At 43.2% G+C, this 27,420-nt stretch overlaps 1 protein-coding gene across 1 annotated transcript in view; it reads right to left on the bottom strand.

The window, feature by feature from the left end:
* DZIP1L (DAZ interacting zinc finger protein 1 like) overlaps positions 1–27,420 on the bottom strand; it is a 66,369-nt gene that overhangs the window by 22,869 nt on the left and 16,080 nt on the right. The window contains exons 6-11 of the mRNA XM_064277277.1: positions 16,612–16,674; positions 15,458–15,595; positions 8,073–8,103; positions 6,919–6,972; positions 2,815–2,948; positions 1,874–2,066 (exon numbers count right to left, since the gene is read on the bottom strand). Of these exons, the coding sequence (XP_064133347.1) occupies positions 1,874–2,066; positions 2,815–2,948; positions 6,919–6,972; positions 8,073–8,103; positions 15,458–15,595; positions 16,612–16,674 (613 nt within the window). The remainder of the gene's footprint in view (positions 1–1,873; positions 2,067–2,814; positions 2,949–6,918; positions 6,973–8,072; positions 8,104–15,457; positions 15,596–16,611; positions 16,675–27,420) is intronic.

Genomic DNA, 27,420 nt, shown 5'->3' with positions numbered 1-27,420 from the left:
GCCTTGCTCCAAAACAAGAGAAGAGGCACTGTCTGAGTGGGGGCAGGAGAAGAGCACTAGTATAGCACTTGTGGGACCCAGAAAGGGAACATGTGGGCACAAAGCTGGAAGGCTACAAAGTCTGCCCTAAAAGCACAATGCCCACCTCACACCTCAGGGGTACCCCAAAGTAGGCAGAACCACAAGGCAGGCGAAGGGAGACAAGGCAAATAGGGTCTCTACCCCCTACTTTCTGACCACAGAACGATGACTGGGTGGGGAGGATGGCACCTAGAAGGAGCAAGACCCTTTCCTTTCTCTTGGAAGCTGGCACTTGGTCGCCATTTCCATTCATCTTCCCCAAGTCCCTGGCCCCTCCCTCCTCTGAGCTCCCACTACCCCTGTGCGTGGCTCCATCACAGTCCCAGTCTACCTTGTCCAAACTGGTTTTCCAGGGGCGGAGCACATACTAGCACAGTCAGGCTCAGCAAACACTACACTATGTGAATGAGTGAATGCATAAGTGAAAGTTTGAACAAATGAGCAGAGAAATACAAGGTTAAACTGAAGTGTGAAAGACAAGTTAGCAACCAAGACAAATACTCTTGAAATGAAGGAATTCTGCCTGAAATTTGTGTGCAAGAGACCAAGAGCTGTCCTTTCCTTAGAGATTTTAAGACTGCAAGTTTAAACTAAATAGGACAGAGTTTCCCAAATCATAGACACAATTTTTACCATATTCTCATACCAACTCTCCTGTTATCTGTTTAACATTTTTATATAAAATGACATCACTTTTATACAGAAGATACCTGATTTACACTTGTCTAAGTAGTAATTTCCATGAGATCACAGGATTGATATACTAGTAATGTTTTCTAATTCACATGAAGAAAAATAAAGGTTAAATTTTAAAAATATTGGTCTATGTACCAGTTAAAATCCTCTCTCATATCCCCAGAGATACATGGACCACATTCTGGAAAATCCCTTTGTGAGAAGAGCTGGGTCTGTCTAGACCCAAGATGACAATTGAATTGACCTCCCTCTGGTCGCACATGTTCACGACTGAGGAGACATTATGAGAGGAGCTGGGGCATCACTCTATGTGAGAGGACCCAGGTGCACTAATGCCCGCCAGCGGATCTGGCAATCCTCTAGAAATTGGGGCTTTCACAAATTCTCTAGCTCCATAACCTCCTTGAGGACAGACATTCCAGGGCCCTTATCCATAGACTTGGGCGTTCCTTGTGTTGGCCCCCAGGGGCAGGGACAAGTGGCAAAGCAGCAGCTGTGGCCAGGTCCAGGAAACCAAGCCTGAGCTCTGAGGATCTGCTCACACATAGAACTGGCCCAGCCTCTTGCGCCCTCCCATGGTTCCAAGAGGAGGGAATAGCTCCGCTCTGAGAAAGTTTTCATTTGCTTTTTATTTGCCTCCACTTGCAGCCTCAAGGCTCTCAGTCCTTGGGCCTGTCTCCCAGCACTGACATGCCTGGTTTGTACATCCAGAAATGGAAGGAAGTTGTACTCTGTGGGAGAGAAGCTCAGCTTGTGGTCGAAGCAAGTAAAGCAACACAGAATTTAAACGAAGTGAGGCAGCATGTCTTAGTAGAGGAAGTCCAGGGGTGACCACAAGTTCTAGCTCTAGATCTTTTTCCAATTCCCTGACTGACCCTGGACACATGGCTCACACCCGCCCCCACCCACTGACTCAGTTTTCCCAACAGAGGGCTCTTGGACTCAGTAACCACTGAGGACCCTGCCAGCTTGGATTTTCAAAGCAATGTCCCTGAAGGTAGGCAGGGATCACATCCTTCTACTGTGCAAACAAGCTCTGGTGAGAACTGGACCCTTCCAGGGCAAGGGCCCCAAGCAAGCCAACTCCCCAGCTTACCTGGAGGCTCACCATCTGTCTGGGCCACAGTGGCCCCATTCTTCTGTCTCTCCTTCACTCTGCTGGTAGTTTCCTTGACAAGCTTTTCCCTCAGGCTCAGAAATTCAGAAAACCTTCCAGCCTTCTGCTCCCGCTGGGCTCTTAGGATGGTCTCCATATGTCTGAGAGTCTGAACTGAGATTCCCTTTGCACCCTCAAAGAGACAGAAGTTCACCTTTGGAAACAGAGGCTCTCCCTCTTCTTCCCCTAAGCTCCTCAATCCTGCTGACTAGGGAGTCACTGTGACCAGCATCTGATGCTTTCTAGTAGGGCACCAGATGAGGATCAGAGGAGGGCGAGCAGCAGCTCCACCAGTTGCTGGAAGTGTGATAGCTCAGTGTTTGCAAGCCCATCAAAATGTGCACAGCAGGATAATGTAATGTGGCTGCATCCCTTCTTCCACATTACAGCATAAGTCACTTAGAAGGGACATGCTCCCCACCAAACAGGTTATAGGGTGAGAGACCACAGTTTGTTCCTTTTTGTATTCCCAGACACGATGTCTGTGACTGTCAATGTTTGAAAAAATAAACTGCAAAAGACAAGAGCCAGGTACCCTTCCAAAACCTAGTGAAAGTTGCTTTGACTTTTGACATCAACCCATCTAAGAGTCTTGGGAGGCATCTGAATGCAAAATGAGGATTTAATCAAGTTTAGAAAGAAATGGTTTAATCAAGTCTGAACATAGGGCAAAACTAGGTTAAGCAGTAGTAGAAAAAGTTAAAGATTAGGGAGAAGCTGTGTCATGGGTTTCTATTCCTGGACACCAAAGGTGCCCCAACTAGAATACATGAGATGAATAAGCTTACAATGTAAAGGACAACCAATCATTTGTCGGCCTAAGAACACTTTGTATCTAAATTGTAGGTATTGGCCCTTAAGATAGAGGCCTTGGAACTTACCCTCCGAATCCCCATGCTTTCCAATTTCTCTTCCAGGTTCTCCTCCAGGAGTGGTCTGAACTGCATTAGCAAGGTGGGGTTAAGCCTCAGAGCTGCCAGCACCTTCTGCTGTCCATCTTGGGAGTTCAGCAGCTCTGCAGCACAAGACAATCACTGAGGTCAGCCTGGACATCCGACCGCCATTCCCTAAGGCCCTCTGCACCCACCTGGCCCTCACTCTGCCAGTGACCCTGGTCTCAGGTCTGCGAGCTCTGCTGAAGTGTCAATTGCTCGGTCAGAAGCAGGGGTGTTTCTGCTCCTGGATTCCATTGCCTCAGACCTTCCACCCACCTTCAGAATTCTCTTCCCCTGCGGGTCTGGACCACCAAGATCTGGGCTTAGTCAGCCTGTGGATTAACTCAGCACTTGAGCACTGACAGCAGCCTGTTGCTGGGGCTCCATTCTGATCCCAGGATGCAAGCCCCACCTGCTGCCACCTCCAACTCAACCATGGCCATCACCATGCTAAGTTCTATTCCGGTCCTGGGGATAAAATGGTGGACAGGAAGGACAGGTCCCTGCTTCCTTCAAGTTTACTGTCTAGAGCAGTGGCTCTCCCTTCAAGTTTAGCTCATACCAAAGGTACCTGGGTGTGGATTAAAAATGCATGTTCCCTGGCCCCACCCCAAGAGAATCTAATATTGTAGGTCTGCAGAGAGGCCCTGGAACCTGCATTTTAGCACACACAGATAGTTCTGATATAGGTGAGCCACAGACTACACTTTCAGAAATATTGATCCAGAAGGTAACAAAATAAGCAATTACAATAAAATGTGGTAACTGCTACACAGGAACATTCCTGAGTGAGTCAGAGAAGGCTCCCAGAAGCACTCCTCAGGTCTAATGTGGGGGGCCTCAACGGTTAGAGTTGTCCTGAGCCCTTTCATTCACTCAACAGACATTTATTGAACAATCAGTGTGTGGACCAGATAGTGCTGGGTGCTGAGACACAGAAGAAAACCATCTCTCTTTTCTCAACAAGCTCACAGTCCAGAGTGGTGAATCCCAACCCTGGTTGCATGCTGGAAACATCTGGGCCCCATCCTAAGCCAATTAAATTACATTGGAATCTCTGAAGGTGGACTCCAAGCTTCAATTTTTCTAAAAAGAAAAAAAAAAAAAAACTCCCTAATATTCTAACAAACATTCAAGCCTGAGAACCAATTGTTCTAGGCCAGTGTTTCCCAAACTGTGAACCACAGCTTCAGTACCAGCTGGTAACTTGCTGAAGTGCAGATTCTCAGACCTCACTCTAGACCTGCTGAATCAGAAACTCTGGTGGCAGGGCCCACAATCAGCGTTGTAACAAGCCTTCCATGTGACTGGTGATTGCTAGAGTCTACAATGGAGCACGGGCCCAGCCTTAGATGTGCGTTGGAATTAGCCGAGGAGCTTTAAATACTACTCCTACCTTGGCCCCTGCCCCTAGATGTTCTGAGTTAATTGGTCTAGGGTGTTCAGTTACTGACAAGTTCCCCAGGTGGTTCTTAATGTGCAGCCCCTTGTAGAGAGGCACAGTCTAGCAGTGGTTCTCAAACTTGACGGAGTTTCTGATTCGGTTTGCGTGGGCTGGGGCCTGAGAATCTGCATTTCTAACAAGTTCCCAAGTGCTGCGGAGGAGGGGGCGGGGAGGTGAGGGGGGTCTGCTCGTCTGGAACTGACCTCCAAGAACCACTGTAAGGGAAGAGGTAGGCAAGCACAGAAACAGCCACAGCACAATATGACACCAAGTGAGACTCCACTGTAACAGAGCAGGGGCATAGCCAGGGTCTCCCAACTCTCCATCTTAGACCCTTCCTCCCTAGGAGTTAGGTTCCTAGTTTGTGAGAACATGGTTCATCCCACCTGTGGACCTTGTGTTATTCAACAGAGACCTTCCCTAAAAGTGATATGTAACTCACTTTTACTACTATATTCCAATGTTAAATGCACTAGAAGATACAACATTTAAAATATCTGAGGGAGAAGGGATTCAGCCATAAAAAGAAATGAAGTACTGACATATGCTACGACGTGGATGAACCTTGAAAATATTATGCTAAGTGAAAGAAACTAGTCACAAAAAACCACATAGTATATAATTTCATTCATATGAAAAGTCCAGAATAGGAAAATCTATATAGACAGAAAGTAGTTAGTAGTTGCTTAGGGCTGGGGCTGAGGGGAGGTGGGAGGATACAGGTGATAGCAAAAGGGTATGGGGTTTCTCTTTGAGGTGACAAAAATGTTCTAAAATTGACTATGGTGATGGTTGCACGCATCTGTGAATACATATACTAAAAACCATTTAATTGTACATGTTGATGGGTGAATTGGACGGTATGTGCGTTATATCTCAATAAAGATTATGAAGATGGCACAGGTCTGGGCAACGTATTATACTATTATATATAAGGTTGCCATGAGTCAGAACCAACTGGACTGCAACTAACAAAAACAACAAAGTGGATTTAAGAAAAGAATGGGAAGAAGTTGGAGACAGCAAGGATAGACAATGTTTTGAGTTTTGCTGTAGAATGGAGCAAAGAAATGGAGTGGTAGCTAATGGGAGAGATGGAATTAAGCATTGTGAATGCTGAAAAAAAAAATATCTGGGGACAGGGACAGGAGGAGACTGATTAAATTAATCCTTGTTTAATAGAGCACTGCAAAGCTCTGGGAAAAAAACTGAAGTAGCTCTATACAAAGGAACATGAAATGATTTTCCATATAAGTTGTTAAGAAAATAAATCTATAGGACAATATGTATAGAGTGCTCCCACTTGGGAAAAAGGAAAGCAGCGTGCTTGTATTTGCACAGAGTGTCTCTGGAAAGACACATGAGAAAACATTACCTAACAGTGGAACCGCTGGAGAGGAGACTAGATAACAGAGCAGGAGAGAGACCTACTTCTCACTGTACATCCTTTTACGTTACACCTACTTCTCACTTACCAACTGTCTTGTTATTTACATTTCACGTTTACAGCAATAGTAAAAAATCTACTACCCAACTATTTTGTGCCTTAATGACGTGACAAATGCCAAGATGTAAGGCAAGAGTTAACACTGGCTTCAATGATTAAGGTTATGTGTCAACTTGGCTGGGCCATGATTCTCAGTGGTGTGGCAGTTATGTAGTGATGCAGTCATCCTCCATTTTGTGAGCAAATGTGGTCATCTTCCATTTTTGCATAATGTCAATTTTAAAATAACCACCTGGTCTTTGGAACCTAACCATGTCAATAAGTGCAGTGGGTATACTCTACTTTTTTGCCAAGTGCATAGATTACCTTCTCAAAATATAAAGAAAAAAATTATATTAAAATACCGCGTAATGAACTCTGGTCATGCAAATAAAATGCCTCCTGGATGTGTCTGTTGGGTAAATGAAATTGTCATATAGCAGCCTCATTCGAATGGCAGGCACCAGTCAGTAGGTTGGCCTGTGAGCGCTTTCTGATCTTTCCACAAGAGTTTCTTCTCCTTGACTATCCTGGGAGCTCCTAGTGGTCAGGGAACATGTCTATTTTTTTTTTTTTTTACCGCTCTTTTGTATTCTCACTCAACATCTGAGTGAGAGCTCTGTGAATCAGAATCAGTCACTCAGTGGACTGAATAAAAACAGTAGGCACCCAGTGCTCCAAAGAGGGAGTGGGGAGGATTCCTGTACATTAGTGAAGCCCTGTGTGATCTGCAACACACTTGCCACAGAGACTAAAACAGCAAAGACCATTTTCAAGCCAATACAGCAGGTTCTCTTCCACTGCTCTGGATAGTACCAGGCAAGAGACAGGGTGGTAGGCACGGGGCACAGGCTCTGATTCAGGTGCTGCTCCTAATCCTGACTCCTCCACAACTCTGGACAAGTTACTAAACCATCAGTGAACCAGCAGATTGCAGGTAAGTACCTATGTATAAAATGCCTGGCACATATGAGGTGCTTAAGAAACATTTATTTCAGGTTTTTAGTTCCCTCCATCCCAGCTTCAGGTGACCAGGTAAAGTAGAGACAAACTAAACAATGAAGAAGGCAGTAAATCTGTTTTCCGCATTGGACATGCAGGTAAGAAAAGGAGGCCCCACCTTCCTCAGAAGAGTCTTCCTCTGTGTCTGCAGCTTTTGGCCCCTGGAGGGTCCCTGGGGAGAGGAAGGAACAGTTAACAATTCCAGTGCCCTGGACCCCCATCCTCAACTTAAGAAAAGTGTGGAACACTAGGTGAGTGCCAGCTAGAAAGCACAACCCCTCCAGTCATTTCATCTTTACCAGAGAGAGGCAGGACAGAGTAGTGGTCACAACCATGGACCCTGGAAGCAGAGAGACCAGAGCCCACATTCCAGCTCTGCCTCTCACTAGCTGAGCATGAGATGGCAAGTCCTTGAACCTCTCTAAGCCTCAGTTTCCACATACAGAAAAAGAAGATAATAATGCCAACTCCCCATTAAATTGTGGGGACAATGTTATGAGACAATGAATTGGAAGCACTTGGCAAAGCTTTTATTACTGGTACCATTCTGGCTCCAGCACTTAGGTTGCGAGGCTAGGAAATGAATGTCTAGCCTCAAGGTAGGGGATGAGAGAGACATATGGGTTTGCAAGAAAATGCAGAAAGGACAGGACAGGGCAATTGGGGTGGAGTGTGGAGTATGGGGTTTCATAAGGGGATGGCCAGGATCCTCCAAGCAGAAACATCCCATTGTGAGTTATTGTATACCTTTAGATGCCAGCCCCTACACTCCATTCCTCCTCCACCACCACCCCTCCCCAGCACACCAGGGTGCTCAAGAGGAGGAGGAAAGTGCATATGCCAAATCAGTCACATCTACATGGATTTGGGGCCAACTTGCTACAGACTGGGAACAAGACAAAGATATGTCCAACTCCAAGACCTGAACCACAGGTGTGGTGAATTAGAAAGAGCCTGCTCCATCAATCACCATCCCCAGTATCTCACCCTTTCTCATCGTCTCTACTATCTTACAGAGAAAACCAGGCTGGGCAAGAAACCCAGCTGGCTATATGGAAAGCCTTCAGTGCAAATGCCAGGCCAGAGCCCTGTCTGTCCCAGATGTTAATGTCTTCTCTCCCTCCCTCACCCCAGCTGGGAAGCCAGACACCACATGTCCCAGGGGCTATTGTCACCAATTCCCAGCCTATAAATACATTGGTCAGGGAAAAGAAGGGGTAAAAAACCCAAGATAGCAGCCAAGGTTGTTACAAAACCCCCATGCAGACTTACCCTCCACCTTCCTGACGGACATGGTCTGGATCTGCAAAGAGATGGAACAGAGCAGGTTGCAGGCAGCACGGAATACTGTCAGAACTCTGCTCAGAGCAACGGATCTGCTTAGCAGAGTGATGAAAGGACAGCCAGTTTCCATGCCACCCAATGGGAGCCAGAAAGGGCTCTGAATGTACCACCCAAGCCCTCCACATATCTCCTGCTGCCCATACGTGAGAGAGGGTAGCACCAAAGCTGAACACTGGCAGTTGGAAGGCATCATATTCCATTTTCCCCAGGTGGGAAGACAAGATTTCCCCTCTTCAGAGAAGGATTGTGGCTTGCAGGGTGGGAGACCCATGCTTCCTGGCACACAGTGAGTACCACTGATATAATTAATAGAAAACTGCCAGGGCAAGGAAGAGGCTCCCCTCCTTCTGAGCTGAGTGTTCCCCTAGAAGGAAGAGGGGCAGACAGTGATCTCTGTCAGGTGGCAGAATGTGGATATTTACTGAATTGTCTCCCTTTTCCAGGAATTGCCTCTTTCTTCCTTCTTCCACATTTTGCTGACAAGACAGCCACGTTGAACATGACCTCACACCACAGCCATAGTTGCCTGTCCAGGTTTGGGTCAAGAATTCAGGACTAGTCACTAGAAGTCCTAATACATGGCATAAACAGGATACAAACCATAAATATTAATACATAAACACCAGAAGATAAGATAGGTAAATGGAATCTTCTAAAAATTAAACACATTCATCAAAGGACTTCACCAAAAGAGTAAAAAGAGAGCCTACAGACTGGGACAAAAAATTTTGGCTATGACATATCTGACAAAGATCTAATCTCTAATATATATAGGAAAATTCAACACCTCTACAATTAAAAATGGGCAAAAGCCGAGACTAGAAAAGCTAGATGGTGCCTGGCTACAACCGATGACTGCCCTGACAGGGAAGACAACAAAGAATCCCTGAAGGAGCAGGAGAGCAGTGGGATGCAGACCTCAAATTCTCGTAAAAAGACCATGCTTAATGGTCTCAGACTAGAGGGATCCCGGAGGTCATGGTCCCCAGACCTTCTGTTGCCCCAAGACAGGTACCATTCCCAAAGCCAACTTTTCAAACAGGGGTTGGACTGGACTATGGGATAGAAAATGATACTGGTGAGGAGTGAGCTTCTCGGATCAAGTAGACACATGAGACTATGTGGGCAGCTCTTGTCTGGAGGGGAGAGGAAACAGCAGAGGGAGACAGAGGCTGGCTGAATGGGCACAAGAGAAGGGGGAGAGCGGCTAGGAGTACATAGCAAGGTGTATACAAATTTTTGTATGAGAGACTGACTTGATTTATAAACTTTCACTTAAAGCACAATAAAAAAATTTTTTAATGTGCAAAGGATATGAACAGACACTTCACCAAAGAAGACATTAAAGCAGCTAACAAACACATGAGAAAATGCTCATGATCACTAGCCAAGCCATTAGAGAAATGCAAATCAAAACTACAATGAGATACCGTCTCACTCCAACATTACTGGCAGGAATCAAGAAAACAGAAAACAACAAATGTTGGACAGGTTGCAGGGGGACTGGAACTCTTACGCACTGCTAATGGGAATGCAAAATGGTACAACCATTTTGGAAGATGATATGGTGCTTCCTTAAAAAGCTAGAAAAAGAAATACCATATGATCCAGCAATTCCTCTCCTATGAATACACCCTAGGGAAATAAGAGTCATCACATGAATAGACATATGCACACCCATGTTCACTGTAGCATTGTTCACAATAGCAAAAAGATGGAAACAACATAAGTGCCTATCAACAGATGAATGGATAAACAAACTATGGTACATACACACAATGGAATACTACTCAATAATAAAGAACAGTGATGAATCTGTGAAATATCTCACAACATGGATGAATTTGGAGAGCATTATGTTGAGGGAAGTATGTCAATCACAAAAAGATAAATATGTATGAGACCACTATTATAAAAACTCATGAAAAGATTTCCACACAGAAAGAAACAATCTTTGATGGTTACGAGGGAGAGGAAAGGTGGGGAAGAAAAATAGTAGATGGAAACCCTGGTGGTGTAGTGGTTAAGTGCTACGGCTGTTAATCAAAGGGTCGGCAGTTCGAATCCGCCAGGTGCTTCTTGGAAACTCTATGGGGCAGTTCTACTCTGTCCTATAGAGTCGTTATGAGTCGGAATCGACTCAATGGCACTAGGTTTGGTTTTTGGTTTAGATAGTAGATAAGTGGTAACTCTGGTGAAGGGTAAGACAGTATACAATACTGCTGAAGTCAGTACAACTTGACAAGGGCAAAGTCATAGAAGCTTCACAGATACATCCAAATGCCCTGAAAGACTGAGCTACTGAGCTGAGGGCTGGGGACCATGGTTTCAGGGGACATCTAGCTCAGGCTATAAAGAAAATGTTCTATATGCAACTATGATGGGGTCTTAAAAGCCTGCAAGTGGCCATCTAGGATACATCTATTAGTCCCATCCTGGCTGGAGCAAAGGGAATGAAGAAAAACAAAGATACAAGGGAAAGATTAGTCCAAAGGACTAATGGACCACAACTACCACAATCTCTACCCGACCGACTGAGCCCAGAACACCTAGATGGTGGGAGGCTACCACCATCAACTGCTCTCGCCCGAATCACAATACAGAGTCCTGGACAGAGGGGGAGAAAAATGTAGAACAAAATTCAAATTCACACACACACACACACAAAAAAAAAAAAACCAGGCTTGCTGGTCTGACAGAGATTAGAGAAAACCTGAGAGTATGGCCCCTGGACACCCTTTTAACTCAGTACTGAAGTCATTCCTGAGGTTTGCCCTTCAGCCAAAGATTAAATAGGTCTATAGGGCCAACTGTAACACATGTGAGGGATGTGCTTCATAGTTCAATCATGTATATGAGACTAATGGGTGCACCAGCCCAAAAACAAAGACAAGAATACAGGAAGGGACAGGAAAACTGGATGAATGAAAACAAGAAACCTGGAGTGGAGAAGGGGAAAGTGTTGTCACATTGAGGGGTTGGCAACCAATGAGACAATTTGTGCATTAACTGTTCAATGAGAAACGAATTTGCTCTGTAAACTTTCACCTAAAGCACAATAAAAAAAAAATTTTTAATGCTGATTCCTGCCCCCCCACATTCCCTCAGGGAAAAAAAAAGAATCCAGGACTAGTAACTTCTAAAGTCAACAGCTGTCAGTGGCCATTTTTCTTTTGCTTTTGCTCTTTGGAGTTTGTTGTTTATTTTGCCACACAGAACAGATAAGGAGAGGAAGTTAATCTTCAGGGTAAAAGAAAAAAAATGAAACAGATATAGAGAAAGGAACACAGACAAACAGCAGAGGAAAACACCTGACTAATTCTCTGGTTGCAGTTCATTCCCACACTCACTGCTCCCCTGCCTTGGGCTCTGTGAGATACCCTGTTCATCCTTATGACCAATTTCTTCCTCTATTTAAGCTTGAGTTGTCTTTTGCTACTTACTGTGTCACATACTGAAGTATAACTGAGCCAACATCAACTCCCAACTGTTTCCTCCCTTGCCTACCTCTACTCTAAAGATTATAAAACGAATTATTCACTTGTACAGCTTCCCTTGCAGCTAAAGTTGTCCATGTAACACAGTTTTGACCAGTAAGATATAAACTAAAGTCTTCGGAAGGGGCCTTTTTAACATCTTCCATTGAATATGATTGTGATGCTTGGTGCTATGACAGCCATCTTGCAACTATGAAAAGTCAAGCATGAGAACAAAAGTTAACACACTAAAGATGGTGAAAAAGAAAGACAAAGTCTGGATTCCCAATAGCATAATTCTGCAGCTAAACCAAGGCCAGGACCTGTTCACTTCTCTTGCTGTTACAATAAAAACTAACCCCTATTAAACTCTTCTGTTAATTTAGCCAATGGGTTCCAAACTGAATAACTGCAAACAAGAGTCTGGATAATACAATGAGGAAATCTCCAGGCTAGACCTGAGGTAGACACAGCAGTGAAGAGCTAAAAGTGTTTTGGAGGAAACAATGAAAAGAAAATCAGCAGAGGGGTGGATTAGATATGTTGACTGGGTGAAGTGTGGCTGGGAAAACAGAAAATCCAGGGATGCAGGCACAGGAAAAGCAGGCTCAGCCAAAAAAGTGGGCTCTCAGTCCAGTTAAGCTGTGTGGAGGCTGGTCCCTGAGGTGGGTGGTGTCAGACCATTCAAGGACTGAGACCACAGAAGGGCTCCAAACAGGGCAAGATGCAACTTCTTCACAAACCTGGGGTTGAGGAGGGGGAGCTGAGTGTGTGCTGGGCAGAGAATTATCAGCAATATGAGTCACAGGGGCCAGTTCTAGGAGGGAGCCACTTAGTAAGTGCCTTGTCATCATACCGATTTATCTGAAAACCTCATCAGAGGCTGTTAATACATGAAAAAAAAAGTATTCGCTAAGAAATTATGCCTGATAACATAATTTATGTTCAATTTTATGATCAATTTCAGACTGCAGCAGCTGATAAAAATCTTTGACATGTGCAAAGAGCTGGACATGGAAAACCAAAAGGGAAGAACACACTTGGCATTTCTCAAGCTGGAAGAACTGAAGAAAAAATTCAAGCCTCGAGTTGCAATAGTGAAGGACTCCATGGGGAAAATATTAAAAGACGCAGGAAGCATCAAAAGAAGATAGAAGGAATGCACAGAGTCATTATACCAAAAAGAATTAGTTGATATTCAACCATTTCAAGAGGTGGCATATGATCAGGAACTGATGGTACTGAAGGAAGAAGTCCAAGCTGCTCTGAAGGCATTGGCAAAAAACAAGGCTCCAGGAATTGATGGAATATCAATTGAGATGTTTCAACAAACAGATGCAGCACTGGAGGTGCTCACTGGTCTATTCCAAGAAATATGGAAGACAGCTTCCTGGCCAAATGACTGGAAGAGATTCATATTTATGCCTATTTCCAAGAAAGGTGATCCAACCAAATGTGGATATTATAGAACAATATCATTAATATCACACGCAAGCAAAATTTTGCTGAAGATCATTCAAAAATGGCTGCAGCAGTATATCGACAGGGAACTGCCAGAAATTCAGGCCGGTTTCAGAAGAGGACGTGGAACCAGGGATATTATTGCTGATGTCAGACGGATCCTGGCTGAAAGCAGAGAATACCAGAAGGATGTTTACCTGTGTTTTATTGACTATGCAAAGGCAAAATTATGGATAACATTGCGAAGAATGGGAATTCCAGAACACTTGTGCTCATGAAGAACCTCTACATAGGTCAAGAGGCAGTGGTTTAGACAGAACAAGGGGATACTGGGTGGTTTAAAGTCAGGAAAGGTGTGCGTCAGGGTTGTATTCTTTCACCATACCTATTTAATCTGTGTGCTGAGCAAATAATATGAGAAGCTGGAGTATATGAAGAACGGGGCATCAGGATGGGAGGAAGGCTCATTAACAACCTGCGTTATGCAGATGACACAACTTTGCTTGCTGAAAGTGAAGAGGAGTTGAAGCACTTACTAATGAAGATCAAAGACCACAGCCTTTAGTATGGATTGCACCTCAACATAAAGAAAACAAAATCCTCACAACTGGGCCAATGAGCAACGTCACGATAAATGGAGAAAAGGTTGAAGTTGTCAAGGATTTCATTTTACTTGGATCCACAATCAACAGCCATGGAAGCAGCAGTCAAGAAATCGAAAGACACATTGCATTGGGTAAATCTGCTGCAAAGGACCTCTTTAAAGTGTTGAAGAGTAAAGATGTCACCTTGAAAACTAAGGTGCACCTGACCCAAGCCATCATATTTTCAATCGTATCATATGCATGTGAAAGCTGGACAGTGAATAAGGAAGACCGAAGAAGAATTGATGCCTTTGAATTGTGGTGCTGGCTAGAATATTGAATATACTATGGACTGCCAAAAGAACAAACAAATCTGTCTTAGAGGAAGTACAACTAGAATGCTCCTTAGAAGCAAGGATGGTGAGACTGCGTCTTACATACTTTGGACATGTTTTAGGAGGGATCAGTCCCTGGAGAAGGACATCGTGCTTGGCAGAGTACAGGGTCAGCGGAAAAGAGGAAGACCCTCAACGAGGTGGATTGACACAGTGGCTTACAGCAATGCACTCAAGCATAACAACAATTATAAGGATGGCTCAGGACCAGGCAGTGTTTTGTTCTGTTGTGCATAGGGTCGCTGTGAGTCGGAACCGACTCGATGGCACCTAACAAAAACAACACAATTTATAAAGAAAATGTCGTACATTCTACTTTGGTAAGTAGCGTCTGGGGTCTTAAAAACTTGTGAGCGGCCACCTAAGATAATCCACTGGTCTCACCCCATCTGGAGCAAGGGAGAATGAAGAAAACCAAAGACACAAGGGAAAGATTAGTCCAAAGGACTAATGGACCACAACTACCACAGCTTCCACTAGACTGAGTCCAACACAACTAGGTGGTGCCTGGCTACCACCACCAACTGCTCTGACAGGGATCACAATAGAGGGTCCCAGAAAGAGCTGGAGAAAAATATAGAACAAAATTCTAACAAAAAAAAAAAAGGCCAGACTTACTTGTCTCACAGAGGCTTGAGAAACCCCACGAGTATGGCCCCCAGACACGCTTTTAGCTCAGTAATGAAGTCACTCCTGAGGTTCACCCTTCAGCCAAAGATTAGACAGGCCCATAAAAGAAAATGAGACTAAATCGGCACTCCAGCCCAGGGGCAAGGATGAGAAGGCATGAGGAGACAGGAAAGCTGGTAATGGGGAAACTAAGGTCAAGAAGAGGAGAATGTTGACATGTCCTGGGGTTGGCAACCAATGTCGCAAAACAATAGGTGTATTAATTGTTTAATGAGAAGTTAGTTTGCTCTGTAAATCATCATCTAAGTACAATTAAAAGAAAAAAAAGAAGGAAATTATGCCTGGGAACACAGTATAAGCAGCACCGGCTTTATACTCCACCTGCCTGGATAAGGATGATTCTCAGCCTGTCAAACAAAGTGTCCTGTGTAAACTGGAGCAAGGTCCATGACCTCCCAAGTCTCAGTTTTCTCATTTGTCTAATGAAGATGGGAGGAGGTGCTGCCTGCCTCAAAGGGCTGTCATGAGGCTTAATGAGGTAACACAAGTATCAACTAGGTAACCTGGTATTTAATGTAGTCTCTGTTTTTTTTTTCTGATGATAGAGTCAACCCATCTTCTGGCAGCCCCTAAGGAAGACAGGCACATCTTCACCCTGGAAGAAGGCAGGCTCCTAGTGTGGATGACCCCAGAAGAATCTAAGGAGATTCTCAAAGGAAAGAGGCCAAGGGGCACCAGGGCCTGGCTGAGAGGAGTGGTGGACCTACCATCTCCTGGGAGGCGATGAGCCTGGCCTGATCCTGGAGCTGAGAGCAGAGGGTGCCAGTATGGTGCTGGGACTGGGCAGCAGCTTTCCTCTGTTCCCAGGACAGGGAGGCCTGGAGCTTCTCATTCTCCTCCTGCAGCTGGTGGGAACAGGATGGTTGTCAGTCAGACATTTGCAGGGACCTCTCAGAGCTCTGTGTCTGCAGGCCTCGCACCTGTATGCAAATGCTGTCAGGATTTCACCTGAAGCAGAGTAGCAGATTTCCAGAACTGGGCAAATGACTTTCTAACAAAACTACTTTCTAGTCTTTGGACATTTTGAACTGTACCTGAGGAGAAGTGAAAATTGAATGCAAGCCCCTAAGACCACAGCAGAAACAGCTCTCCACCAGGTGTGATTGCCCACTTCAGGGCAGTCAGGCAAGTTGAGGCCATTCAAAAATCATCCAATGGATGTTGTCAGTTAAAAAAAAGAGGTGAAGAAAATGTGCTAACATGCTACCTCTGGTGTAAGAACAGAAGGAAAATAAGGCTATTTGTTCGTATTTGACAGAAGAAACTTTAAGCAGCCACCATGTGCCAGACTCTGATCCAAGCATTTTCATCTTCTTAGCTTTCTGCAGGCAGAACCTGGGGCTCTTGTTAGCCATCTCCCTCAAATTGCCTTCTCTGGAACATTTTTATAGAAGCTGTTTTCTCTGATCTGAGGTCTGCCGCTCTCTGTTCACTGGCCTCCATATCCGCGTCCATCCATTTGAGCTATCCCTGAACTGTTACTGAAGTCCACAGATACCTGCTTCTCTCCGGGGTGGAATTTCAAAAAGGGTCCAAACAGAAAATGACAAGGCTATCCATCTCAGGCCTATAGCACAACCTTGCTCAGAAGGCCTGAAAGGGTCAGAGCAAAAGGGACACCACAGAGTAACAGATATGATGGGTTCAAAAGAGAAGGCCTGGAGGTCTTTGCTCCTGACTAGGAAAGCCACTGACTGGACAGCTGACCACTTCTAGGTATCGATAAGGGTCAGCAGCCAGGAACAATATAGGCAGTAAAATATCTGCCAGCCAGTTCGGAGGGAGGGCAGGTAGGAAGTACTGAATTAGAAGAGGTGGTCACAGGAAACCAAACTCCCCCAGGCCGCCCAACAAGAGCTACCTCCCTCTTTTGAGCCACATGCTTTTCCTGCAGTTCCTTCATTTTTCTCTTCCACTCCATTTTCTGAAAAAGAAAAAAACTTTATCAAAGGGGGTCCTCTAGATATTAAAACATATTATAAAGCTACAGGAATTAAAAAGTACTAGCTCCTGATAAAGCAAACAGAGCAGTGAAATAGAATAGAAGCATAGATAAACATGGGAAAAAATGGAAACTTAGTCAAGGGGAGATGAACTATCAAGAAATGGTGTTGGAACAAGTGGCTGGCTGCCTGTAAAAAATATGACCTTGAGTGCTTATCGCACATCTTAAACCAAAATAAATTCCAGGTGGGTCAAATATTTAAACATAAAAAATAAGACCCATATGCACATCTATGTTCACGGCAGCACTATTCACAATAGCAAAAAGATGAAAACAGCCTCAGTGCCCATCAACAAATGAATAAACAAAATACAGTATATGCATACGGTGGATTACTATGCAGCGATAAGGAATAACAATGAGTTCACAAAACATCTTGTAACATGGATGAATCTGGAGGACATTATGCTGAGTGAAATAAATCAAAAAAAGGGAAATACTGTATGATTCCTTTTATAAAAAGGCATACACACAGAAATCAAGTTCTTTGGTGGTTACCAGGGATGGAAAGGGGAGGGAGGTGGAATAATTCTCCAGAGAGTAGACATTTGTTATTTTTGGTAATGGGAAAGGCAATACCAAATGTGAGTAAAGTGTACACAGCTTGATAAAGGTAAACGATGACACTAAGAAGTACACAATAATATGGGGTGTCACTGGAAAATGCTATAACATATACAATTTTGTAACAACTGCAGTAACAACCAAAAAATATGTGAGTTACACAGGTATGCAAATATGTGTTTAGGAAGGTATATGTGTGTATATATGTATGCACGCATAGGTGTATCTATAGGCTTACATATATACATGTTTGAGTGTGCTGCTCATATATTCATATATATAATAAAGCATGTAGGGGGTACAGTCATGGATACTTCCTAGGCATAACCAAATACCTCGCAGAACTGGTTTACTGGTTTTGAAGGCTTAGGACCATAGTCTCATGGGACACTAGGTCAACTGGCATAACATAGTCCATAAAGTTTATGTTCTACATCCTAGTTTGGTAAGTAGCCTCTGGGGTCTTAAAATTTGCAAGCGATCAACCATCTAAGATACAACTATTGGTCTCCACTTATCTGGAGCAAAAGAGAAAGCAGGAAACCAAAGGCTCAAAGAAGAAAGTAATCTACAGGACTAATTGCCTACTGGAACCACGCCTCATCTATCCTGAGACCAAAACAACTGGATGGTCCCTGGCTACCACTACCAAACATACTGACCAGGAACACAATAGATGGTCCCAGATAGAATGGGAGAAAACTGTAGAATAAAACACAAATTCTTTTAAAACAGAAGACTTACTGGTCCCAAGACTATCAACCTGAGATACCCTTTAAACTTTGAACTAAAATCACTCTCAGAGGTCACCTTTCAGCTAAATAACAGATTGACTCATAAAATGAATAATATCACCCGTGAGTACTGTGCTTCTTAAAAAAAAAAAAAAATGAGGGACTTCAGTCAACATGGCAATATAGACGGAAGCACCACGCTATCCCTCCATAGCAAAGACCTGAAAAACTAAGTAAAACAGAGACAAATGTCAGTCTGGAGCCCTAAGTGTCAAATGAAGAGATAAAGAACTCAGCCAAGCACTGAATGGAATGAGAAACTGACAGAGAACACAGAGTGAGGAGAGATAAGTGCGCAGCCCCCCTATCAGATAATGCAGCACAGATCCACCATCTTGGACTTCTGTCAGAGATTGGTGGACAGGGAGTACAGAAAAGCAGCTTCAGGAAGCTCCCAGCAGGAGACAGAACACTTGGTAACCACATATGCTTTCCCACCCCCCCATCATTCTCCACCTTGCTGAACCTCCCCTGCTTCATAGTTGACTGTAGTTACTCAGCTGGCCAGGAAGTACAGGGTCCATGCCGCTTGGATTCGCCAAGCCCACATCAGAGATGGGTGGACAGGGAGTACAGGAAAGTGGCTTCAAGGGGCTCCCAGCAGGAGACAGAGTACCCAGCAACCAGCGATATACGACTTCCCACCCCCCCCCCCCATCTTTGCTCTTGCTGCTCAGCCTCCTCTGCTTCCCACTGACCACTGTATCTCAGCCAGGAGGCACTGGCTTTGGGCCCTTGCTGCTTGGATTTACCCCGCTCACAATGGCCGGCCCCAGAGTGCCATTTGTTTGTTGCTGGTGTTGCTTTCTTCCACTTCTTTTGGTTTCTTCCATGCCTCTCACCATGTCCCCTCTCCTTTCTCTCAGACACATCACTCTGAGTGCCATCTTTGCTTCTTCTTGAAAGGATATGAAGTGCAGCTTGACTAGGGAACTGCTTCCCCAGCCCGAGCTGCCATGCTGGTGGGATTCCTGGGAAGTTTTTGGTTTGTTTTCTTCTTTTATTTTGTTGTGTTTGTTTGTTTTTTTTTCCTCTTTTCCCAGCTTGGGAGCCCCTTCTAGCCGGGCTGTACTGTGTGGCTTGGGAGCCACTTCCCCAGTCTACTCAGCCACATCAGTGGGATCACGGGGACATTTCTTTTTTTCTTTTTCATTTCTCAGTGTCTCGTCTCTCTGTACTTACCTTCTTTTCCTGTCTCCTAAATACCTGGTGCTGTATGACATCTCTACCCCTTCTAGCCAGGCTGTGCCATGTGGCCTGGGAGCCACTTCCCTGGTCTTATAGTTGCACTGGTGGGATTCCTGGGGGCTTTTCTTTTCTTTCTTTTTTTTTTTAATTTTTATATATTTATTATTATTTTCTTCTTTTTCCCCCCTGTTTTGTTTTTCTACATTTCTTGGTTTCTCATCTCTCCCCTCTCAACTCCCCCTGCAGAGGGGAGTTACCAGACCTCAATTGGGGGGAGCCCTCAGCTACTTTAGATTTCTAAGCTACCTTAGAAATCTTTTTCTTGTTTGTATTTAGCTCCTGTTTCTCTCTTCTCTCTCTCCCCTTTCCCATACCCATCTTAGCTCCACACATACAACCTTCCCCCCCTTCCTTCCTAGCTACACCATGTGCTGAACATCACACCCCCAAGCAGGACAGGCACGGTCTACCAGAAGTACCCTGCCTGGAGTGACTCCCAGCCCACCCTGTCAACTCAACATGCCACAAACAATCCATCCAACCCCCTCCCCTTCAGCTTGGCCTGCCCTGCTTCACCGTAGCTGAGTGGCTGGCCCTACCCATTGGACAAGGAGGTGAAAAGTATCATCCACACAGATGAGCAAACAACAAAGAACACACAGCCCACCTGCTCAGACACAACCAAATAAAACAAAAAAAGCAAGAGGAAACAAATCTACAATCAATAAATAGAGAAAATAACTACTGAATGTCCAGAAGACAGCAGACAATATCGAAATATATTTAAAAAAAAAAAAAAAAAAAAACAGGACAGGATGGTTCCAGTAAGCCATCCAAAATAAAACAACAGATGATTTTCCAGTAGTAAATACAGGAACAAAATGCGAAAATAAATTCACAACTAGAAATCATACAAAAACAGCAATTAGAAATCCAAAATATAAACAACAAGATTTCAGAAATGGACAGTGTCATAGAAGGTCTGAAGAGCAGGTTTGGAATGTTGGAAGACAGGATCAGTGAAATTGAGGACAAACACTGGGGTTACAACACTAAAAAACTAGTTGAGGAAAAATTAGAAAAGAGAACAAAGAAAAATGAAGAAACCCTGAGAATGATGTGGGATACAATCAAGAGCAAAAATCTGCAAGTGATCAGAGTTCCAGAACATGGGCAGAAAACAGGAAAATTGATGAATTGCTGACAGAAAACCCCCTAATATCATGAAAGATGAAAAGCTGACCATCCAAGGAGCTCGATGAACCCCATATAGAATAGACCCCAAAAGAAAATCACCAAGACATATCGTAATCACACTCACTAAAACCAAAGAAAGAAAGAATCCTGAGAATAGCTCAAGAAAAATGAAGAGTCACATACAGAGGAGAAACAATAAGACTAAGCTCTAATTAGTCCAAAGAAAGAACGCAGGCAAGAAGGCAATGGCATGACATATATAAAACCTTGAAAGAAAAAAATTGCCAACCAAGAATAATATATCCTGCAAAACTCTCATTCAAATATGATGGTGAAATTACAACATTTTCAGATAAACAAAAATTAAGGGAATATGTAAAAACCAAACCCAACTTACAAGAATTATTAAAGGGAGTCCTTTGGTCTAAGAAAAACATCAGACCACAGCCTGAATCTAGGATACAAGATTGTGCCAGCCAGATATCAACCTCGGAAATGAACTCTCAAGGACTATCCAAAACCAAAAGAATTGCAACAGAGAACCAGAGAGGTTACTCCGTAAATGACAACAACCTCAGAACAATAAAAGAGGGAATAAACAGTGTAGGTATAGAACTTTCTAGTGGAGAGGAAGACAAGGCAATAACAAGTAATAATAGACTGCTTCAAACCTGGGAAGATAAGGGTAAATTTCAAGGTAACCACAAAGAAAGTTAAAAAACCTACTCATCAAAATAAACAAGAGAAACCAAACCCGTTGCTTTCCAGTCGATTCCAACTCATAGCGACCCTATAGGACACAGTGGAACTGCCTCCTAGGGTTTCCGAGAAGCTCCTGGTGGATTCCAACTGCCGACATTTTCGCTATCAGCCGTAGCCACCACCGTTTGCATAGTCAGCTCCAATTTACTGCAACAACTTTATAACAGAATGAAATATTGCTCAAGGTGGCGGAACAGACAGACGCTTTCGGAGAGCCCTCTTTATAGCAAAGACCCAAAAAAAAAGTGAAATGAGTGTATTTATGACGAGCTAGGAGCCCTGAACATCAAAGGCAAGCTTAGAAAACGAACCGAGGGGCAGGGGGAAGAAGAGATGGTTCAGAAGCAGAGAGGAGCTAACAGACCTGAATCAGGGGGAGCCCTCAGGCACCATTCCCAGGAACGGAGGCGGCAGGCTGGTACTAGTGTTCAGCTGCAGTTTCCTCAGGGAGAAGCAGCCAGCCACACAGCCTAGTCACACCTCCAGAACCAGAGAAGAACGGTGCTCTTGGCAAAAGCAAAGTACTTGAGTATATTTTACCGTACCACCCTCCTCAAGCCGGCTTCAGGGGCGGAACTCCCTGGGCCTGAGATAGGCCCTGCTGAGCACCTAGAGCCATCCTCCCGGCCTTGGTGAAGGAATAAATTTGCAATTAGGGGAAAAAATAATTTGCCAGCTCCACTAACTGGGGGAGCTCAGGCATAAACAGTCCCTGGACTTTAAGTATCTTTCCCCTCTGCATGGACCTGTGTGGAGAATAGGCCCTTGTTGGCAGACTACAACCATTCCAGCTGTGTGGCAGAGAGGTGGGTGTTTGATGTTTGACATTGCTTTGCCTATTAAACAGTGTCCTCACCTACCAACATCAGGGGCCTAAGGACTGGTAGCTCCACTCAGGTCACCCAGCTACCTGTGACAGGGGTCCAAGGATAACTGGTACCTCCCAGTCTTTACAACTAAAAACATTGGGTGCCCATGGTCCGTCTGCAGAACCCACCCGACTCTATGCTCTAGTGAACAGGGGCACACTTTCCTCAGAGACATGTGGGGGATGATTCTCAGCCCCCTGCCTTTTTCAGAGTGTGATATCCTGCTGCAACCAAATACTGGTACCTATACCAATCATCCCTGCCCCTCTAAGACTGTAGGACAGAGCCTGTACCACACACTTGATGATCAGCTACCTGGACACCTGAGCTGAATTCATACAAGAAAAGTGTATGAACTCCTAAACTGATATACCTGATAACAGCTCTAGCCATCTGGGGACAGGACGTCAGAGCTCCGAAGGTGAAAATAATCAAGCTAGCTCATTCAAGCAACATATGTGGGCATATCAAAAATAAAGAAGAAGAACAACAAGTCTCAATAAACAACAACAAAAAAAAATCTACAAAAACAAATGAAAAAAAAATCCACACACAAAAGGAATTCGGCACAGGAGAGAAAGAGGAACAAAGAAAAAAAAAGCATTACAAAATGACAGCAATAACTCACACCTATCAATAATTACACTGAAAGCAAATGGCCTAAATGCACCTATAAAGAGGCTGAGAGTCACAAAATGATTAAAAAAAGCAGGATCCATCAATACGCTGTCTATAAGAGACACACCTTAGAAACAAAGACATAAATGTATTAAAAATCAAAGGATGGAAAAAAACAAGCAGCTACCAAAAAAAAAGCAGGAGTAGCAATATTAATCTCACATACAATACACTTTAAAACAAAATCCACCATAAAAGACAAAGAAGGGCACTTTATAGTGATTAAACGGTCGATCCATCATGAAGACATAACCATAATAAATATCTACACACCCAATGTCAGGTTCCAAGATACATAAAACAAATTGTAACAGCACCGAAAAGAAAAACTGACAGTTCCACAATGATAGTAGGAGACTTCAACACACCACCCTTGGTAAAGGACAGAACATCTGGAAAGAAACTCAACAAAGACACTGTCTTAGTCATCTAGTGCTGCTCTAATAGAAATACCCCAAGTGGATGGCTTTAACAAAGAGAAATTTATTTCCTCACAGTAAAGTAGGCTAAAAGTCCAAATTCAAGGCTTCAGCTCCAGGGGAGGACTTTCTCTCTCTGTCAGCTCTGGAGGAAGGTTCTTGTCCTCAATCTTCCCATGGTTGAGGAGTTTCTCCCGTGCAGGGACCCCGCGTCCAAAGAACATGTTCTGCTGCTGGTGCTGCTTTCTTGGTGGTATGAGGTACCCCAACTCTCTGCTTGCTCTCCTTTCATCTCTTCAGAGATAAAAGGTGATGCAGGCCACACACCAGGGAAACTCCCTTTACCTTGCATCAGGGATGTGACCTGGTAAGGGTGTTACAATCTCACCCTAATCCTTTTAACATAAAATTAAAATCACAAAATGGAGGACCACCACAGAATACTAGGAATCATGGCCTAACCAAGGTAATACACATTTTTTGGGGGGGACATAATTCAATCCACCACAGATACAAGGGAGCTAAAGGGCACAATCTGCCAAATTGACCTGACAGACATACATAGAACACTCCATCCAACAGCTGCAAAGTACACATTCTTTTCCAATGCACATGGAACATTCTCCAGAATACACCAAATCTTAGGCCACTGAGCAATGCTCAACAAAATTCAAAACACTGAGATAATACAAAGTATCTTCTCTGACCACAACACCATCAAGGTAGAAATTAAGAACAGGAAGAGTAAGAAAAAAAAAATCAATTACACAGAAACTGAATAATACCCTGCTTAAAAACCACTGGGTGATAGAAGAAATCAGAGATGGAATTTGAAAATTCCTAGAATCAAATGAGAATAAAAACACGTCATATCAAAATCTTTGGGACACAGCAAAGGCAGTCCTTAGAGGTCAATTTATAGCAAAAGATGCACACATCAAAAAGAAGAAAGGGACAAAATCAAAACATAAGCTACACAACTTGAAGAAATAGAAAGAGAACAGCAAAAAAAGCCCACAGCCACAAGAAGAAAGGAAATAATAAAGATCAGAGCAGAAATACGTGAAATAGAGAATACAAAAACAATAGAAAGAATCAACAAAAACCAAACGTTGGTTCCCTGAAAGGATCGACAAAATTGACAAACCATGGGCCAAACTGGAGAGGATGCAAAAAACCCAAATAAGAAGTGAAATGGGAGACAGTGCAACAGACCCAACTGAAATAAAAAAGATCATAACAGAGTATCATGAAAAACTATACTCCAACAAATTTGAAAACCTAGAGGAAATGGACAAATTTCTAGAAACATACTACCCACCCAAACTAACACAAAAGGATGTTGAAAATCTGAACAGACCAGTAACAAGAGAAGAGATTGAAAAGGTAATTAAAAAAAAAAAAAACTCCCAACAGAAAAAAGCCCTGGCCCAGAAGGCTTCACTGGAGAATTCTACCAACCATTCAGAGAAGAGCTTACACCAGCACTACTCAGAATATTTCAGAACATAGAAAAGGAAAGGATACTTCAGAATTCATTCTATAAAGCCAGAGTAACCCTGATACCAAAACCAGGCAAAGGCACTAGAAAAAAAAGAAAATTACAGACCAATATCTCTCATGAATATAGATGCAAAAATTCTCAACAAATTCTAGCCAATAGAATTCGGCAGCTTATCAAAAAAATAACACACCACGACCAAGTAGGAGTCATACCAGGTATGCAAGAATGGCTCAACATTAGAAAATCAACAACGTAATCCACCACAGAAATAAAAGGAAAGAAAGGAATCACATGATCATCCCAACTGACACAGAAAAGGCATTCAACAAAGCCTAACACCCATTCCTGATAAAAACGCTCAATAAAATAGGTATAGATGGGAAATTTTTTCAACATAATAAAGGCCATGTGTGCAAAACAAACAGCCAACAACACTGTTAATGGAGTCAGCCTGAAAACATTCCCCTTGAGAACAGGAACAAGACAAGGATGCCCTTTATCACCACTCCTATTTAACATTTGCTGGAAGCCGTAGCTAGAGGAATAAGGTAAGAAACAGAAGTAAAGGGCATCTGAATCAGTAATGAAGAAGTTAAACTGTCCCTATTTGCAGATGACATGATACTATGCATAGAAAACCCAAAAGACTCCACAGGAAAACCACTGGAACTAATAGAAAGATTCAGCAGAGTAGCTGGATATAAAATAAACACAAAAATCAATTGGATTCCTACATACCAATAAAGAGAATGATGAGAAGGATTATCAGGAAAACAATACCATTTATAATAGCCTCCCCAAAAATAAAATACTTAGGAGTAAATCTAACCAGGGATGTAAAAGACCTATACAAAGAAAACTACAAAACACTGCTGCAAGAAACCAAAAGAGAGCTACATAAAGGGAAAAACATATCATGCTCATAGATAGGCAGACCCAACTTTGTGCAAATGACAATTCTACCCAAAGCAATTTACAAATACAATGCGATCTTGATCCAAATACCTATGATATTCTTTAAAGAGATGGAAAAACTAATCATTAACTTTATATGGAAAGGGAAGAAGCCCGGAATAAGTAAAGCACTATTGAAGAAGAAAAATAAAGTAGGAGGATTCGCACTACCTGACCTCAGAACCTACTATACAGCTACGGTAGTCAAAACAGCCTGGTACTGGTACAACGACAGATACATTGACTAATGGAACAGAATTGAGAACCCAGATGTAAAGCCACACACCTACGGTCACCTTGTCTTCAACAAGGACCCAAAGTCCATCAAATGGGGAAAAGACAGTCTTTTTAATAAATGGTGCTGGCAAAACTGGGTGTCCATCTGCAAAAAAATGAGACAGAGCCCGTATCTCACACCATATACAAAAACTAATTCAAAATGGATCAAAGATCTAAATATAAAGCCAAAAACTATAAAGTTCATAGAAGAAAACATAGGATCAAAGCTAGAAGGCCCTAATACATGGCATTAACAAGATATAAACAATAACCAACAACACACAAACTCCAAAAGATAAGCTAGATAACTGGGATCTTCTAAAAATTAAACACTCATGCTCATCAAAAGACTTCACCAAAAGAGTAGAAAGAGAACCTACAGACTGGGAAAAAAATTTTGGCGGTTACAAATCAGAAAGAGGTCTAATCTCTACAATCTACAGAAAATCCAACACCTCTACAACAAAAAGACAAATAATCCAATTAAAAAATGGGCAAAGGAAAGGAACAGACACTTAAGCAGAGAAGATATTCAAACCACCAACAGACAAAAGAGGAAATGCTCGCGATCAAGCCATTAGAGAAATGCAAATTAAAGCCACAATGAGATACTCTCTCACCCTGGCATTACTGGCATGAATCAAAAAAACAGGAAATAACGAATGTTTTTGAGGCTGCGGGGAGATCAGACTCATGCGCTGCTGGTGGGAATGCAAAATGATACAACCATTTTGGAAGACAATATGGTACTTCCTTAGAAAGCTAGAAATAGAAATACCATAGGATCCAGCAAACCCACTCCTAGGAATATATCCTAGAGAAATAAGAGTCTCACACGAATAGACGTATGCACATCCATGTTCAATGCAGTATTGTTAACAATAGTAAAAAGATGGAAACAACCTAGATGCCAATCAACAGATGAATGGAAAAACAAACTGTGGTACATACAAACAATGGAATATTACGCAAAGACAAAGAACAATGATGAACCTGCAGAGCATCTCATAACATGGGTGAATCTGAAGGGCATTATTCTGAGTGAAATAAGTCAATCACGAAAGAACACATATTGTATGAGACCACTACTGTAAAAACACATGAAAAGGTTTACAAGCAAAAAGAAACAATCTTTGATGGTTAAAAGGGAGGGGAGGGGTGGGGATGGAAAAATGCTCAATAGACAATGGAGAAGTGGTAACTGTGGTGAAGGGTAAGACAGTATACAACACTAGGGAAGCCAGCACAGCCCGTACAAGGCAAGGTCATGGTAGCTCCATAGACAAATCCAAACTCCCTGAGGGACCAAATTGCTGGGCTGAGGGCTGTGGGAACCATGGTCTTGGGGAACATCTAGCTCAATTGGCATAACATAGTTTATAAAGAAAATGTTCTACATTCTACTTTGGTGAGTAGCGTCTGGGGTCTTAAAAGCCTGTGAGTGGCCATCTAAGATA

The sequence above is a fragment of the Loxodonta africana genome, chromosome 26 (genome assembly GCF_030014295.1).
Source record: "Loxodonta africana isolate mLoxAfr1 chromosome 26, mLoxAfr1.hap2, whole genome shotgun sequence".
Classification (NCBI taxonomy): domain Eukaryota; kingdom Metazoa; phylum Chordata; class Mammalia; order Proboscidea; family Elephantidae; genus Loxodonta; species Loxodonta africana.
Note: the sequence above shows the minus strand (reverse complement) of the source record. Positions and strands in the feature narration are given on the sequence as shown.